The 16,964-nt window shown below is 43.1% G+C and overlaps 1 protein-coding gene across 1 annotated transcript; it reads right to left on the bottom strand.

Annotated features, from left to right (window-relative positions):
- Window positions 1-1,251: 1,251 nt before the first annotated feature.
- Window positions 1,252-11,702, bottom strand: LOC309701262 (B- and T-lymphocyte attenuator-like; the record flags this gene model as incomplete). Its single annotated transcript, XM_082525356.1, has 4 exons — window positions 8,545-11,702; window positions 5,307-5,627; window positions 1,505-1,579; window positions 1,252-1,427 (listed from the first exon to the last, which is right to left on the bottom strand). Exons 1-4 carry the CDS (start codon window positions 8,627-8,629, stop codon window positions 1,252-1,254), a joined length of 657 nt encoding a protein of 218 aa, XP_082381482.1. The 5' UTR covers window positions 8,630-11,702.
- Between the last annotated feature and the right edge of the window lie 5,262 nt (window positions 11,703-16,964).

Genomic DNA, 16,964 nt, shown 5'->3' with positions numbered 1-16,964 from the left:
TATGACTGTGTATGTGACAAATCAAATTTGAATTTGAATTTGAATGCAAGCCATTTATTGTGGACTGAAAGCAGGTTGTACAAAACTTAAAACAAGTACAAAATAATAAAAATGGACAATGAACCAAAAACTAGAAAACATACTAAGGCTAACAATAGTAGGATAGAACAGACACTGACAAAGGACAAGGAGAGAGAGCAACTTTATGTGCAAAGAAGGGCAATTAGGGGAAGTGGACAGATGGGGGGAGATGGGGAGGATGAGACAGTTGAACAAAGTCAAAAGCAAAACTGAACACAACACATGCAAGACTAGCAAAATAAAACAGGAAGTAGGTAATTAAAGGAACATCTAACAATATGATGGAGAATAAACAAGATATGGACAAACATGGGGACGAAAAAAACTAAAATAAGGAACAGAAGACAGAAACTTCAAGAAAAAAAGCCTTAGGCTATATAACAAAATCAACAAGAAATAACTAATAGAGATTTTAAAAAAAATTGTTTAATTATATGACTAGAAGTCAGACAGAAAAAATAAAAATGACAGAAATTGAAAGTAGAAAAACTGAAAAGGCTGGATCGAAAACTCCAGGATTCTGACAAGCTAATGAAATAAACTGGGAAATTAGCCACAGAGACCAAAACCATTTTCTTGTACCATCCTGTAACCATGTTTATTTCTGCTGTAAACTTTGAGACCGCCTCAAGTGGACATTTAAAGAATTGCAGGCTTTGGCACTTGGACATCATTTTTCAGCCCTGGAGATGACTGCTTATGGTTTACAGGTTGTATTTTACACTTCAAGTAAATCTTTGCATCACCTGCTAATTGTACAGCTTGTGGTTGGGAGCAGCAAACACAACATAGCTGCTCTCCTCCTCGAGCAGGCATATTGCCCTCCTTGGTCAATATGCCTGTTCATCATATCTTGATAATGTCAGCTCATTGAGTTACGATGATGGTGTCCTTGTTACATCTCCAAGATCGCAGAGCAGAGGGTCTTCCTCTTTCCTCTTTCCAAGTGCTTGAAGATGACTTTTGAAAAGAATTGATCCACCATGGGGATCTCCATCTGCTTTAAACATTCAGAAATGTTTGTGGGTGAACATTATTGATGGAAAAATGTGATAAGCTTGAAATATTTTATATCTTACCTGATTTTCAACTTTTTGTGTTGGATTACGCTACTTTAGAGAATATTGAGGTCTTTCTTTGGCTTCCCTGCAGGATGGACAGTTTACATGTTCAGTACGTCTGGTGATGTTTTATTTTGAAGAGGAGAGAGAACAGCTCACCTTTACAGCCTCGCATTGATATGACAGATATGATTATGACTATGATGACGAATGTGGTGATCCCAGCAGCAGAGTACACGTACGGCAACAAGGTTTCTGTATTGTCAGGAACAGAAGTCGTGCTGACTGCAAGAAAAACAGGTTTCAGTCAGTTTGGATTTAATAAAGCTACAACAACACAAATTATATAAAACCTTTCTTACCTCTGACATTATTCTGTGTAACAGTGGTAATTTCACCATGATCTGTAAAAACAAAACAGGGAAGCTGTCTGAGATCTGAACAACAGAAAAATATCATGAGATTCAGAAAAAGTCCACTGTTCAGGGGAAAAGTAATTTGCATGAACTCCAGCAGTTCAGCAAACTGTGAGTGAACCCGTCCTAACACAAAGGGAAACCTAAAGCCACGTGTATTAATTTCATGTCTCCCTTTTACTGTCAGATATTCCACTGCTCTTAAATACTGAGCTCACACTTTCTCCTGTAAAAAGAAAACCTTTAAGAGATGATTTTGCTTTTCACCCAGAAGCAGTTTAAAAAATAGCTGTCAGATGTTTGCTGTGAGAATATCAATGTAGTTCGGTCCACCACTGGCGCCCTCTGTTTTTCACCAGTGAGAGCAGTTTCACCCTGAGCACATGTGACAGATGTAAATGAGAGTCTGTGGAGATTATTCTGCCATTGTGGGGGGTCACACACACTGCTGAGCACTATTTTGAGTTGCTACAGTAACAGTTTTCCAAAATGGACTAGCCTGAAGTCATAATTTTTGTCTGACTTTGAATTCGGTCTTTGTAGTGCATGCTGCACTGGTGTCCGCCAAGCAGTAAATTCACGTAAGTAAGTCATCTGTGGTGTGATGGCTGCAGTTACAGCCACACATATTGGGTAATATCCACCAAACATCACAGTGCTACAATCAGTGATGGGAATAATGGTGTTAAAAGTATTGGCATTACTAACACCATTACTTTTTTCAGTAACAAGTAATCTAACTAATTATTATTTCTATCGTTACAAGGCCATTATCATTACTAGCAGAAAATGCAGTCTGGATTTTTTTCAACACACGGATGGGTGAAGCTATCTTTGTCTTACCAGGAGCTAGAGGGGCGAAACAATTGTACAAGTGCTACTGCCTGGCTGAGGAAGAATAAAGTAGTCTGTAAACTGTAAACCAATCACATGACCAATTTAAGATGACATAGCAAGAAGATGCCATGTCAACCCAAGACAACCCCGAGTCTCTATTTTTATGTTAAAAGTGGAAACTTCAAACTATGTACCAGTTTTTAAATGTTCGGTAACAGTAAAAATATTAAACTCAGCCATGAATAGAGAAACAACAGCCTGTTCAGACTGCAATGGAGACATTTAAAGACAATAAGGATCACTTACTCTGAGCATCCAGAGTGAGGATGAGGATTGTGAAGATCAGCAAATAGAGAATGGTCCTGCATGAGTAATGTTTCATAGCAGACACTTACAGTGGGGCAAAAAAGTATTTAGTCAGCCACCGATTGTGCAAGTTCCCCCACCTAAAATGATGACAGAGGTCAGTAATTTGCACCAGAGGTACACTTCAACTGTGAGAGACAGAATGTGAAAAAAAAAAATCCATGAATCCACATGGTAGGATTTGTAAAGAATTTATTCGTAAATCAGGGTGGAAAATAAGTATTTGGTCAATAACAAAAATACAACTCAATACTTTGTAACATAACCTTTGTTGGCAATAACAGAGGTCAAACGTTTACTATAGGTCTTTACCAGGTTTGCACACACAGTAGCTGGTATTTTGGCCCATTCCTCCATGCAGATCTTCTCGAGAGCAGTGATGTTTTGGGGCTGTCGCCGAGCAACACGGACTTTCAACTCCCGCCACAGATTTTCTATGGGGTTGAGGTCTGGAGACTGGCTAGGCCACTCCAGGACTTTCAAATGCTTCTTATGGAGCCACTCCTTTGTTGCCCGGGCGGTGTGTTTTGGATCATTGTCATGTTGGAAGACCCAGCCTCGTTTCATCTTCAAAGTTCTCACTGATGGAAGGAGGTTTTGGCTCAAAATCTCACGATACATGGCCCCATTCATTCTGTCCTTAACACGGATCAGTCGTCCTGTCCCCTTGGCAGAAAAACAGCCCCATAGCATGATGTTTCCACCCCCATGCTTCACAGTAGGTATGGTGTTCTTGGGATGCAACTCAGTATTCTTCTTCCTCCAAACACGACGAGTTGAGTTTATACCAAAAAGTTCTACTTTGGTTTCATCTGACCACATGACATTCTCCCAATCCTCTGCTGTATCATCCATGTGCTCTCTGGCAAACTTCAGACGGGCCTGGACATGCACTGGCTTCAGCAGCAGAACACGTCTGGCACTGCGGGATTTGATTTCGAGTTTCGAGGGCATTGATTAGAGGGGTTGACTCAATTTGTTTTAACATGTTTCAATTTATTGTATCTATTTATTTTATTGTATCTCATTTTAATTTTCTTTACGTATGCTATTAACATGTACAGCACTTTGTGAAACTCTGGTTTTATGTTAAAGTGCTTTAGAAATAAAGTTGGTATGGTATGGTATGATTCCCTGCCATTGTAGTGTGTTACTGATGGTGACCTTTGTTACTTTGGTCCCAGCTCTCTGCAGGTTATTCACCAGGTCCCCCCGTGTGGTTCTGGGATCTTTGCTCACCGTTCTCATGATCATTTTGACCCCACGGGATGAGATCTTGCGTGGAGCCCCAGATCGAGGGAGATTATCAGTGGTCTTGTATGTCTTCCATTTTCTGATGATTGCTCCCACAGTTGATTTTTTCACACCAAGCTGCTTGCCTATTGTAGATTCACTCTTCCCAGTCTGGTGCAGGTCTACAATACTTTTCCTGGTGTCCTTCGAAAGCTCTTTGGTCTTGGCCATGGCGGAGTTTGGAGTCTGACTGTTTGAGGCTGTGGACAGGTGTCTTTTATACAGATGATGAGTTCAAACAGGTGCCATTCATACAGGTAACGAGTGGGGGACAGAAAAGCTTCTTACAGAAGACGTTACAGGTCTGTGAGAGCCAGAGATTTTCCTTGTTTGAGGTGACCAAATACTTATTTTCCACCCTAATTTACGAATAAATTCTTTACAAATCCTACCATGTGGATTCATGGATATTTTTTTCACATTCTGTCTCTCACAGTTGAAGTGTACCTCTGGTGCAAATTACTGACCTCTGTCATCATTTTAAGTGGGGGAACTTGCACAATCGGTGGCTGACTAAATACTTTTTTGCCCCACTGTAGTAAACCAGCTGCCTACATGTGTAAAGCCTGTATGTGCTCTGTAGAGACAGTGCATGGTATCTGGCTGACTTCATCACTTCCTGTTTCTGATTTCAGGCGTCTTTGTTAATAGTGTTAGAGTTTGTGTTTTGGAGGCTGATACACTCAGTATATATCTACCACTTGAAACTTTGGGCATTGATGAGATTAAAACAAAAGTTGTTGTTTTTTTTTTTTCATTGCTTTAGAAGAAACACAGAATGAGAATAATTTGTTATAATATTTTAAACCTAACAGATATGGAGAATATTTAATGTTTTTTTAATCGCAAAAACAATTAATTTTACATTTTGCATTTCCAAATGAACCACAAAAATTTCAAGAGCTCATTAGTCATTCATGTAATCGGAAAGTGAGTGGATAGCTTGTTGCTGTACGTGATATGTACACATAGAGCAACAAGCCTTCTGTGTTGTCAGGAGCAGAAGTTGTGCTGACTGAAAGAAAAACAGTTTTCAGTCAGTTTGGATTTAATACAGCTACAACAACACACACTTAACGTAAAACCTTTCTTACCTCTGACATTATTCTGTGTAACAGTAATTTCAGCATGATTTGTAAAAACAAAACAGAGTCGCTGTCTGAGGTCCGAACAGCACAAAAAATATCATGAGACTGAAAAAGACCACTGTGCAGTGTGAGTGAAGGTTTCTTAGAGAAGAATCCACACTCACCGTAGACATTGACAGTGATGGCATGACCCATACTCCCTCCACCTTGACACTGATACTGACCAGAGTCATGTCTGAGAATGTTTTGGAAGATCAAATAGAAGATCATTGTTGAGCCTTTAAAATGTTTCCATGCTGTTATAATGTGACTGTCACCGCTGACATCGACGGGGACAATAGCTTCCTCAACTTTATACCAGGTGACTGTTGGTGGTGAATCATTGCAAAAAAATACTGGGCAATTAATCCAAAGTTGTTGTCCAGCTGATGCATTATAAACGGTGTTGCGACGTACTCTAATTTCTGTAGAACAGTCAGAGTCACCTGCAGAAGAGAAATTATACCAAACACATGAAGAAGAACAATTAGAAATTAAGAAACGTTTGATGTTAATTTTAATTTAATTAAGAACATAAAACAATATATTACACAAGAGACTGATCAAAGGTGTTTAGACAATACATTTATATAAAGACTGTTTAATTGGACAAAACAAATAAATATATAAACAGAAATAAAAATTGTGCACATTCCTATAACCTTTCTAGAAAGATATTAAAAGTATAATGAATACTCACTGTACAAAAGAAAGAAAAAGTATAATTTGCAACAATAAGATCAAAAGAGAAGTAAACATGAGGTATGACAGACATCAAAAATGGAAAAAAAGAAATCTAGAATAAAAAGTGTCACTGGGTGACATTTATTTGATGATGTCATGACAGGCTGTGTGGCAGGCAGGCAGCAGGAGTGGTGGACCGAAAATGCAGGACTCTTGGAGACGGGACTTAAATTCAAAACCCAGCTTTTTTGCTGGAAAAAACTCTCAATCAATTAAACTCACCAAAACAAAAACAAAATCCAAAACTCTACGGACTGAATTGGAACAGAGAACCTAAACAGGAGCCAATCACACAGCAGCTAGAGGGTAGCAACATTGATGACATGACAAAGAGTAAAGGAAAACACAGGGCTTATATACCCAGGGGAGTAATCAGGGAATGGGAAACAGGAGGGAGACACAGCTGGGAGGAATTAGGGCAAACGAGACAAAGAGAAGTAAAAGTGAATTCACTGACATAAGTCATGGACTTTCAATGTAAAACAAGAAACAAGTAACAATGATGCAGACTGAACTAAATCTAGAATAATGATAGTGAACACAGCACAACTAAAGAATCAGAACATAAATCCTAGTACAGAAAAAAACACCAAAATATAAGAAAAAGAAAATGTTGGGTCAAAATGACCCAGAACTGTGACAGGAAAAGTAATTTGCATGAACTCCAGCAGTTCAGCAAACTGTGAGTGAACCCATCCTAACACAAAGGGAAACCTAAAGCCATGTGTATTAATTTAATGTCACTGCTCTTAAAAACTGAGCTCACACTCTCACTACAAGATCCACCAGCAGGTGTCACGGAGCCGTTTATCATATGACAGAAAAACTGGAAGTTTAAACTTCTGTGACAGCACGTATCATTACTGTCCTCTAGAAAACCTTTAAGAAATCATTTGCTTTTCATTTTGTACCAAATAATTTTATGTTGAGAAGAATAAGATAAACCCTGAGGATTCACAGTAGTTTAAAAAAGAGCTGTGAGATTTTTCCTGTGAGAATATCAGTATAGGCAGGTCCACCACTGATGTCCTGTGTTTTTCACAGATGGTTTGGTGGAGGGTCAGTGGTGGAAGGAACGATGACTAAATCTGGGAGTTAAATTCTTGCACCCACTATCAGATTCTACACTGGTGCAGTGGGTCCTGGGTTCCTCCTAGTCAACAACAGTACCCGGCCTTATGTGGCGAGAGTTTGCACATGAGAGGATGAAAGAATTTGCACCACTGACTGGCCTCCACACCAACCTGACATAAATCCAACAGAACACCTGTGTAACATTATGTTTCAGTCCATCTTACACCACCAGGTTGCACCTAAGACTGTCCAGGGACTCAGTGATGGCCTGGTCCAGATCTGGGTGCAGATCCCCAGGACACCATTCCTTCCTCAGGAGCATGCCCCGATGGTGTCTGGCATACATTCAAACATGTGGGGGGTGGGGGTCACACAAACCGCTAAGCACTATTTTGAGTTGCTACAGTAACAGTTTGCCAAAATGGACTAGCCTGAAGTCATAATTTTTGTCTGACTTTGAATTCAGCCTTTGTAGGTCGATAATTTTCATCTCCAGTACAAAATGTGGCATCCTTGTTATTCCTAACACACTACCCAGTCCATAGTTTTCCCCATTGAGATTTGTTGCATTTTCAAAGTTTTCCTTTAATTTGTTTTTAGCTGTATAGTTTAGAAATGACTATGCACTCCAATCTTAACTAGTGCACAGAAAATGTTTCACAGGTTTGTGTCCACCACACAGTAAATTCAGGGAAGCAAGTCATCTGTGGCGCATCTGTGGTTTGACACTTTGCTGCTCTGGGGTCTGAGTTGGAACCAATTCTTTCTTTTAAAACAAGTTTCATGTTCAAATTTCTGAACGTTAAAGGCTGGGTATTTTTATGATTCGCTCAAAATGTACAAAAAGAGGCTAAATATGAGGTGAAACAGCTGCATTGTGACGTTTAATGAGTTTCTGTTATGTCAGAAAAGTTGAGGAAAAAATATTCAGATTTTATATTGATTCAAGATTGGTACAGTAAGTGGATGGTATTGTTTTAGTAATTAAAAATGTATTTTATCAAAAGCGGGTGTGAATGTGAATGCAAATTGTTGCCTGTGTCTGTGTTAGCCCTGCGGCAGTCTGGCAACCTGTCCAGGGTGCACCCTGCCTCTCGCCCCAGGTCGGCAGGGTTCCAGCCCCCGCAACCCTGAAAAGGGATAAGCAGAAGCGAATAGATGGATGGATGAATATTAAAACATCCAGAAAACCTCTAAAGATCGTCCACATGTGTGAACTCAACTAAAATCTCCAGCATAGCATCAAAGACCATTTTACAGTGTCTTGTTTTGTCCTTCATGTTGAGGCTTTCTTTGAAGGCGGAAGGTTTGAAGGCTGCGCGGTCAAGCCTTTCAACGTGTCCTTTTCAATTACTATAAAAACTACTAGATGCCTGCTTTGGGTTTTTGTGTATAGCAAAAGATAAAGGATATTTTAAACCTTTTACAGCTGATTTCCACAATTTTCGATCTGTAACAGTAAAATTTTTAAACTCAGCCGTGAACAGAGAAGCAGACGTGTTCAGACTGAAATGGAGCTATTTAAAATGAATAAGAATCACTTACTCTCAGCATCCGGAGTGAGGATGAGGACTGTGAAGATCAGCAAATAAAGGATGGTCCTGCACAAGTAATGTTTCATGGCAGACATTTAAGTAACCAGCTGTCTACGTGGTTAAAACCTGTTTGTGCTCTGTATGTGACAGTACATTGTATGTGGTTGACTTCACTTCCTGCTTCTGATTACAGGGGTCTTTAGATGCATACTGGTGTTAAAGTTTGTGCTTTTGAGGCTGGTGCACCCAGTATATACCTAACACTGGCAACATTGGAGCAGCACACAGGAAAAACACACTGAGATAAAACCTTTAGTAAGAAAGTCCATTTGCAAGAGAAAAACACAAATCAAGAGACTGTCTTTTTCTGTCAGAGTGTTATTATTTTTGCTAATTTCTGGCTAACTCTATACTTATGCATTTTAAAAGTCCTTCATGCAGGTGGTGCATCTATATAAATACTTCTTTCACGTCTCAGTCTTTTGCATTTGTTGGCAACAATCACCTTACATCTTCATCTCTAGCTACACTGGCCATTGTGATCTCACCCACAGGTTTGAGGTCTGTTGTTTTGAATTCTTGACTTTTTGAAAGGTGCCGTTTTGTTGTTTGTTTGTTTATTTATGTATTTTTAACAGAGTGTGACCATATTCAGTTCACAGGATTAGGCAGACTAGCTCATTTAGTTAGGCTAGCTTGATTAGTAAAATGCTTATCCCTGTGACACTAGATAGCATGGTACCTTTAGCTAACTTAAAAAAACATTCTTAAAATAAAAGGAACTTTCTGGAAAATCTGGACAGCATACTTCTTAGAGCAGGAGCCTCCAACATGTTGTTCCTTTTCAAATACATTTCAAAACTTGTGTAGTCAAATTTGATTGGTCAATCATCAAACCAACTTATATGTACGAGGAATCAAATTCATAGTTTTTCTATCAAATGATTATTTGACAATTAGGTGTCAAACAGTTGCAATGCTGTCAAACTTGATGAGTCAGTTTTGATGGGCAGTACGAAGAAGGTCAATGCCGCGACAGAGGCCTTGTTGAAAGTGGCAAATCACTCAATGAAGCACTAGAAGCCCTTCACTGATGGCAGGATTGTAAAGGAAACTATGACTGCATGGCTGAAACGTTATTAGGTGACTGGCAAGGAGTATGTCTGCACTGTCTGCAGATGCATTAAAACTGCCGGAATTGGACGTGCAGAGGCGCAAATCATTTTAAATTCAGTGTGCTGAGTCTGTCGACTCCAGTGATACAGCCCAGCTGGCTGTTTTCATTCAGATGATGTTTGGTGACTTTTTTACTTCCACTGAAAACTACAAGTAGAGGAGCAGATATTTACAACCACTGAAGGACTACTTTGTAGGAAAAAAAAGATCCCTGTTGAAAACCTGGTGTCTGTGAAAACTGATGGAGCACCTGCTGTGACTCAGGATTTAATTGGACCCGGACTTTCTTAAGTTTCTAAACTATCATTGCATCACTTACCAACAGGCTCTATGCCCATAAATGATGGAATTTGACCATGTCATGCTGCCTGTTGTTAATAATGTTAATGTCATCAGCTCCATTCGAGCAAAGGCAAAGCAACACCAAAGCTTCAAGTTGTTCCTGGAGGAACGCTCTGCCAAGTATAGGGATCTCCTCCTCCACACAGAATTAGACGGTTAAGTCGGGTTAGATACTGAAATGCTTTCTTTCATTGATCGGTGAAACCGAGGCTTTTATGGAAGTGAGGAAGGAGGATACCACACTATTATCTGATATTACCTGAGTTGCTGCTTGATCTTGGTTTCCTGACAGATGTGACTGAGAGAGAAAATTAACCGCCTGAACCTACAGATACAAGGCAAAGATAAAAACATATTTAGTGTGAATGCTTTTGAGAAATGAAACAAGCACATGTAACGAAATCATAATTGAATAAATAATATCTGTGTATTTGTAATTGCATTGTTTTGTTTTGACAGCATTGTTTTAATTTAGTAGTGCGAGATACATTTCTTTGTAGTGTATACAGACATAAAACATGCACTTGCAAGTGAACTAAATATTTTTGTGATGTTAATGCAACTTTTAAGTTGTGGATACCAACATTTTTGTAAATGTTCAGGAAAAACAAGCTTATTCGGTTGGTTTGTGTTGAAATGAAACATTTGAAAGGATGAGTAGCTCTCAGAGGGGAAAAAGGTTGGAGACCCCTACCTTAGAGTGTCTGCTGCTGAAGCTGAAAGCTAAACATTAAAAAACAGCACACACGTTAACCCTTAATAAGATTTAAAAGAAACTTATCCAAAAGCTGTTTCAAGGAGTTTAATGTTAGGAGTGAAGAGGCAGACTGAATGGAACTGAAAGCAAGTCATTTATTGTGAGCTGTACAAAACTTAAAACAAGTACAAAATAATAAAAATGAAAACAATAAACTTAATGAAACCAGAACCTAGAAAACATACTAAGGCTAGCAATACCAGGATAGAACAGACACTGACAAAGGACAAGAGAAGACAGCAGCTTTATATACAAAGAAGGGCAATTAGGGGAAGTGGAGACAGTTGAACAGAGTCAAAAGCAAAACTGAACACAACACATGCAAGACCAGCAAATTAAAGGAACATCTAACACTGTAAAGGAGAATAAACAAGATACGGGCAAACATGGGGACGAACAAAACCTGAAATATGCAAGAGAATACAAACAAGCTAAAACCATGGACAGAAGACAGAAACTACAAGTAAAAAGACCTGAGGCTACTGATTTAAAAAAAACTACAACAAAGAATAACTAATACATCTGCACAGCAGTGCTGATTTTCTAACACTGGAAAATAACTCAAAATGTTAGAAATATTCCAGTGTTAGAAAATCAGCACTGATCAGTGTTAGCCATTGTTAATCTTCAAAACTGACTAGGTTACTTTTAAACATATAACACTGTCAAAAGTGTTAATTTAACACTCAACAGTGTTTAACACTCAGAGGTGTGGGCCCATATAGACACTCTCCAGTGTTAATTTAACACTGGAGATTTTGCTGTGTGTGAAGGTTCTCAGTCATCCAGGTCATCGTAGTCAAAGGAGCTTGCAAAGAAAAGCGTCTGGACTTCTTTAAGTTACTTGAAGACGTTTCACCTCTCATCCGAGAAGCTTCTTCAGAACTAACCCTAACCCTAACCCTTCTTCAGAACTGACTGTGCACCCCATTTACCAAAATTACTAAAGTAATCTTAACTAGTGTTCAAATTTTTAAATATTAGAGGCTGGGTGTCTTTATGATTGGATCACAATGTTCAAAAAAAGAAGCTAAATATGAGGTGAAACAGCTACACTGTGACATTTCGTGAGATTCTGTAATGACAGAAAAGTTATAGAAAAAAATTATATTGATTCAAGATTAGCATAGTAAGTGGATGGTATTGTTTTAGTAATACTAACATATCCAGAAAACCTCTAAAGATCGTCCACATGTATGAACTCAACGAAAATCTCCAGCATAGCATCAAAGACCATTTCACTGCGTCTTGTTTTGTCCTTCATGTTGAGGCTTTCTTTGAAGGCGGAAGGTTTGAAGGCTGCGCGGTCAAGCCTTTCAGCATAACCTGTAAATTACTATGAAAAAATATTAGTTGCCTGCTTTGGATTATTGTGTATAGCAAAAGGTAAAGGATATTTTAAACCTTTTACAGCTGATTTCCACAATGTTTGAACTGTAACAGCAAAAATATTTAAACTCAGCCGTGAACAGAGAAACAAAGACGTGTTCAGACTGAAATAGAGCATTTAAAATGAATAAGAATCACTTAATCTCAGCATCTGAAGTGAGGATGAGGACTGTGAAGATCAGCGAATAAAGGATGGTCCTGCACGAGTATGTTAGGAGGTGGTGGGTAGGTGTACTGTTGTTGTTTGGGTTTTGTTTTCCTTTTGGTTATAGGTAGGCGAGGCGGGGCTTGATGGCATTCCAACACACCTGCGACGCATCGGACGTCATCAGTGAGCGCTTTTAGGGAGCAGAGTCACGGACGTCTGGTGTCGGAGTATTATCGCTGTCACAAGTGGTAACGAGTTAGCACAGGCTGCATCTGTTGATTTTACGCTGTGGAGCTGTATGTTTTAAAGGATCCACGTTTCGCCTACTTTTCTTTGTCTTAGCCTGTTCCATCGCCTGCCCGCCTACCTAGGATTTTGTGTTGGCTATTCTGGATCCGCGACGGAGTGCTACGTACCATCAGTCGGCGATCACCGCAGCGGCTGTGGTTTGGGGTGGTCAAGTAAGCTCTCCAACTCTCTCCGTCCACTTGTGTTTAACGTTCGGCTATCAACGGTATGCCATAAACCCTGTTTTGTTCCCTGTTGTCAGGTAGCTCCGGTGCGTCTGCTACCTACCTGTATGCTTCGGCTCCATCTCATCGCCTCGGTGTCTTCCTGCTGGCACATTTTTATTTATCACTGTATATAGCCCTTTCCCTTGTAAATATTCCCCCTTACTCGTGTATATAAAAACTTGCATCACAAACTATTCTGCGTCCGTGTGTGTTTCTGCCACGTAATCCATCTGTGTAATCCAGCTAACCTAACAGAATACTCCGACCATTTTTGATGGATTCGGCAGAACACACAGGTCCCGCGTCCGGCGATTTACTCCAGAAACACGAGGAGTCTTTGTCTAGTTTGTCTCGGCAGTTGGCGGCGTCCGAGCAATGGGCAGGCCGAGTTAATGAGACCCTGTCGGCCATTCAAGAGACTTTGGCTCGGCTAGTTCCTCCTACTGCTCCTGTTGTTCCTGCTCCCCCGCCCGTACCGTCTGCCTCACTGAGTGTGGGCTCTGTTCGTGACCCCGCTCCCCCGGCTCTGGTGCCTTTTACGGGAGAGTTGGGCCGTTGCGGGGGTTTTTTGATTCAGGTTTCTCTGCTTTTTCAGCGTTATCCCCAAGCGTTTTCCAATGATGCTGTTAAGATTTCTCATGTTATCGGTGCCCTGCGTGATCGTGCTTTGGACTGGGCCGAGGCTTATCTCGCTTTGCATCCCGTGGAGACTGTCACGTATGAGCAGTTTGTTCAGGATTTTAAGGCGGTTTTTCACCACCCCCTGCGCTCGGACGAGGCCGCGCGGCAACTGCACGGGCTCCGCCAAGGGGGCCGGTCGGTGGCGGAGTTTTCTATTGATTTCCGGGTTAAAGCCGCGGAGACGGGGTGGGGTGAGGACGCGTTGCGCGGGGCTTTCGTCATTGGATTGGACGATCGCATGAAGGATGAGCTCGCCACTCGTGACGAACCGGAGAGTTTCGAGGCTCTAGTTAATCTGGCTATTCCGGCGTCTGCCGCTGAGGAGCCTATGCAGTTGGGTCGTACACGGCTGACGCTGGAGGAGCGTCGGAGGCGGTTTGAGGGACGGTTGTGTTTGTATTGTGGCCAGTCGGGCCATTTTGTGTCCACCTGCCCGTTGCGGTCAAAAGGCGGTGCCCACCAGTAACTGTGGGGGTACTGGTGGGTGGCACTTCCTCTCTTTCCCAAATTCCCCGCATGCAACTTCCTGCTGTCGTTAATGCCGCGTCTGGCGCTTTCTCTACTAACGCGCTTTTGGATTCTGGCGCTGAGCAGAATTTTATTGACGGCGGTCTCACGAGGCGCCTCGGGATTAAGACTATACCCTTGCGGGTTCCCGTCTCTGTTGTGGCTCTCACCGGTCAGTTGCTGCCCTCCGTCACTCATGAGACTGAACTGGTTTCGTTGATTCTTTCTGGTAATCATCGTGAGGTTCTTCGTTTTTTTGTTTTTTCCTCCCCGGAGTCTCCCATCGTTTTAGGTTATCCGTGGTTCGAGCGTCATAATCCTCATATCAATTGGTCCTCCCGTCGCATTGAGAGTTGGAGTAGCCACTGCTTGTCTCACTGTTTACAGTCTGCTCTTCCGCCTTCGCCTTTCTGCTCGTCTAAGCTGGCGCCCGAGGAGGTGGATCTTTCGTCTGTACCCGAACAATATCATGATCTGGGGGCGGTTTTCAGTAAACGCTGTGCGCTCTCGCTTCCCCCCCATCGCCCTTATGATTGTGGCATTGAACTGTTACCTGGAGCTCCTTTGCCCACCAGCCGGCTGTATAACCTCTCTGGTCCAGAGAAGGCAGCCATGGAGAGGTATATTACGGAGTCACTGGAGGCGGGCCTGATTCGTCCATCGTCTTCGCCGTTGGCGGCGGGTTTTTTCTTTGTGGATAAGAAGGATGGATCTCTCCGACCCTGCATTGATTTTCGGGGTCTTAATGACATTACTGTGAAGAACTAATATCCTCTTCCCCTGATCTCTTCTGCTTTTGAACCTTTACAGGACGCGGTCATTTTTACGAAGCTGGACCTTCGCAATGCGTACCATCTGGTGCGCATGCGCCAGGGAGATGAGTGGAAGTCGGCCTTTAACACTCACCGTGGTCATTACGAATACTTGGTAATGCCTTTTGGTCTGACGAATGCGCCGGCAGTGTTTCAGGCGTTGATTAATGATGTGCTTCGGGACTTTTTGAATCGGTGTGTGTTCGTTTATTTGGATGACATCCTTGTTTTTTTTCGCGGTCGTTTGAGGACCATGTTCAGCAGGTGCGCAGCGTTTTGCAGCGCCTCCTGGAAAACAAACTTTTTGTGAAAGCGGAGAAGTGTGAGTTTCATGCTCATTCTGTGTCGTTCCTGGGCTACGTCTTTGCTAAGGGGCGGGTGGGGCCGGATCCTGGCAAAATCAGGGCGATTGCTGATTGGCCGACTCCTTCCTCGCGCAAACACCTGCAGAGGTTTTTGGGGTTTGCTAATTTTTATCGCAGATTTATTAAGAACTTCAGTCAGATCACCCTTCCGCTCACCCGGCTTACGTCCTCGGCTCGAGTTTTCTGTTGGTCTCCTGAGGCCGAGCAGGCGTTTGCTCGGTTGAAGGAGTTGTTTTGTTCCGCGCCCGTTCTCGCCCACCCGGATGGTGCCAGACAGTTTGTGGTGGAGGTGGATGCTTCTGATGTGGGTGCGGGGGCGGTGTTGTCGCAGCGCTCGTCCGATGATGGCCGTCTCCATCCGTGCGCATTTTTTTCGCGGCGGTTTTCTCCGGCTGAGCGGAACTATGACGTGGGTAATCGTGAGCTGCTGGTGGTTAAGCTGGCTTTGGAGGAGTGGCGTCACTGGTTGGAGGGGGCGGAACAGCCGTTTGTGGTTTGGACGGACCATAGGAATCTCTCTTATATTCGGAGGGCGAAGCGGCTTAACTCCAGGCAGGCCAGGTGGCAGCTGGTTTTTTTTTTTTTTTTTTTTTTTTTTTTTTTTAGCCGGTTCCATTTTACGATCTCGTTTCGCCCAGGTTCTCGCAATGTTAAGCCGGACGCTTTGTCCCGTCAGTTTTCCCCCGCATCTGAGTCTACGGGGGTGGTTCCGATCATCCCCTCGTCTTGCGTGGTGGGGGCCGTGACATGGGAGATCGAGAGCTTGGTGCCCCAGGCACAGCGGCAGGATCCGGACCCGGGTTCGGGCCCGCAGGGTAAACTGTTTGTTCCGGCGGCCGTGCGCGCGTGTCTTGCACTGGGCGCACGCGTCTCGTTTTGCTTGTCATCCTGGCGTGCGTCGTACGGTTTCCCTGCTACGGCGCTCCTTTTGGTGGCCCGCTTTGGCGAGGGATGCCCGCGAGTATGTGCTGGCCTGTGACACTTGTGCGCGCAATAAGAGCCGTCACCTGGCCCCTCCCGGGTTGCTGCATCCCCTGCCTGTCCCTGGTCGACCTTGGTCGCATATTGCAGTTGACTTTGTTACCGGGTTGCCGCGTTCCGCTGGTCACTCGGTGATCCTCACCATTGTGGACAGGTTCTCCAAGGCGGCGCATTTTGTCCCTCTGTCTAAACTTCCTTCCGCCCTGGAGACTGCTCGCGTGCTCGTGGATCATGTTTTTCGGTTACATGGACTTCCTTTGGACATTGTGTCGGACCGGGGGCCTCAGTTTGTTTCTCGGGTGTGGAAGGCTTTTTGTACCGCGTTAGGAGTGGGGGTGAGCCTTTCCTCGGGCTATCACCCACAGTCTAATGGACAGACTGAAAGGGCCAATCAGCAGCTGGAGTCCGCCTTGCGCTGTGTGGCCTCCTCTGACCCCGCTTCCTGGAGTGGTCATCTTGCTTGGCTTGAGTATGCTTATAACTCGCTCACCTCGGCAGCTACGGGGTTTTCTCTGTTTGAGGTCTGTCTGGGATATCAGCCGCCGTTGTTTCCTTTTCAGGAGGCGGAGATTGCGGTTCCGGCCGTGCGGGATCATCTACGTCGCAGTCGGAGGATTTGGCGCCGGACCAAGGCGGCGCTGCTCCGGACCGTGTCTCAGACTCGCCGGGCTGCTGATCGGAGGAGAACGCCTGCGCCTCAATACACCGTGGGCCAACAGGTTTGGCTGTCCTCTGCGAATGTTCCTTTGAAGTGCGT

The sequence above is a fragment of the Aulonocara stuartgranti genome (genome assembly GCF_965226115.1).
Source record: "Aulonocara stuartgranti genome assembly, chromosome: 23".
NCBI classification, from domain to species: domain Eukaryota; kingdom Metazoa; phylum Chordata; class Actinopteri; order Cichliformes; family Cichlidae; genus Aulonocara; species Aulonocara stuartgranti.
This window is presented reverse-complemented; position numbering and strand designations above follow the sequence as displayed.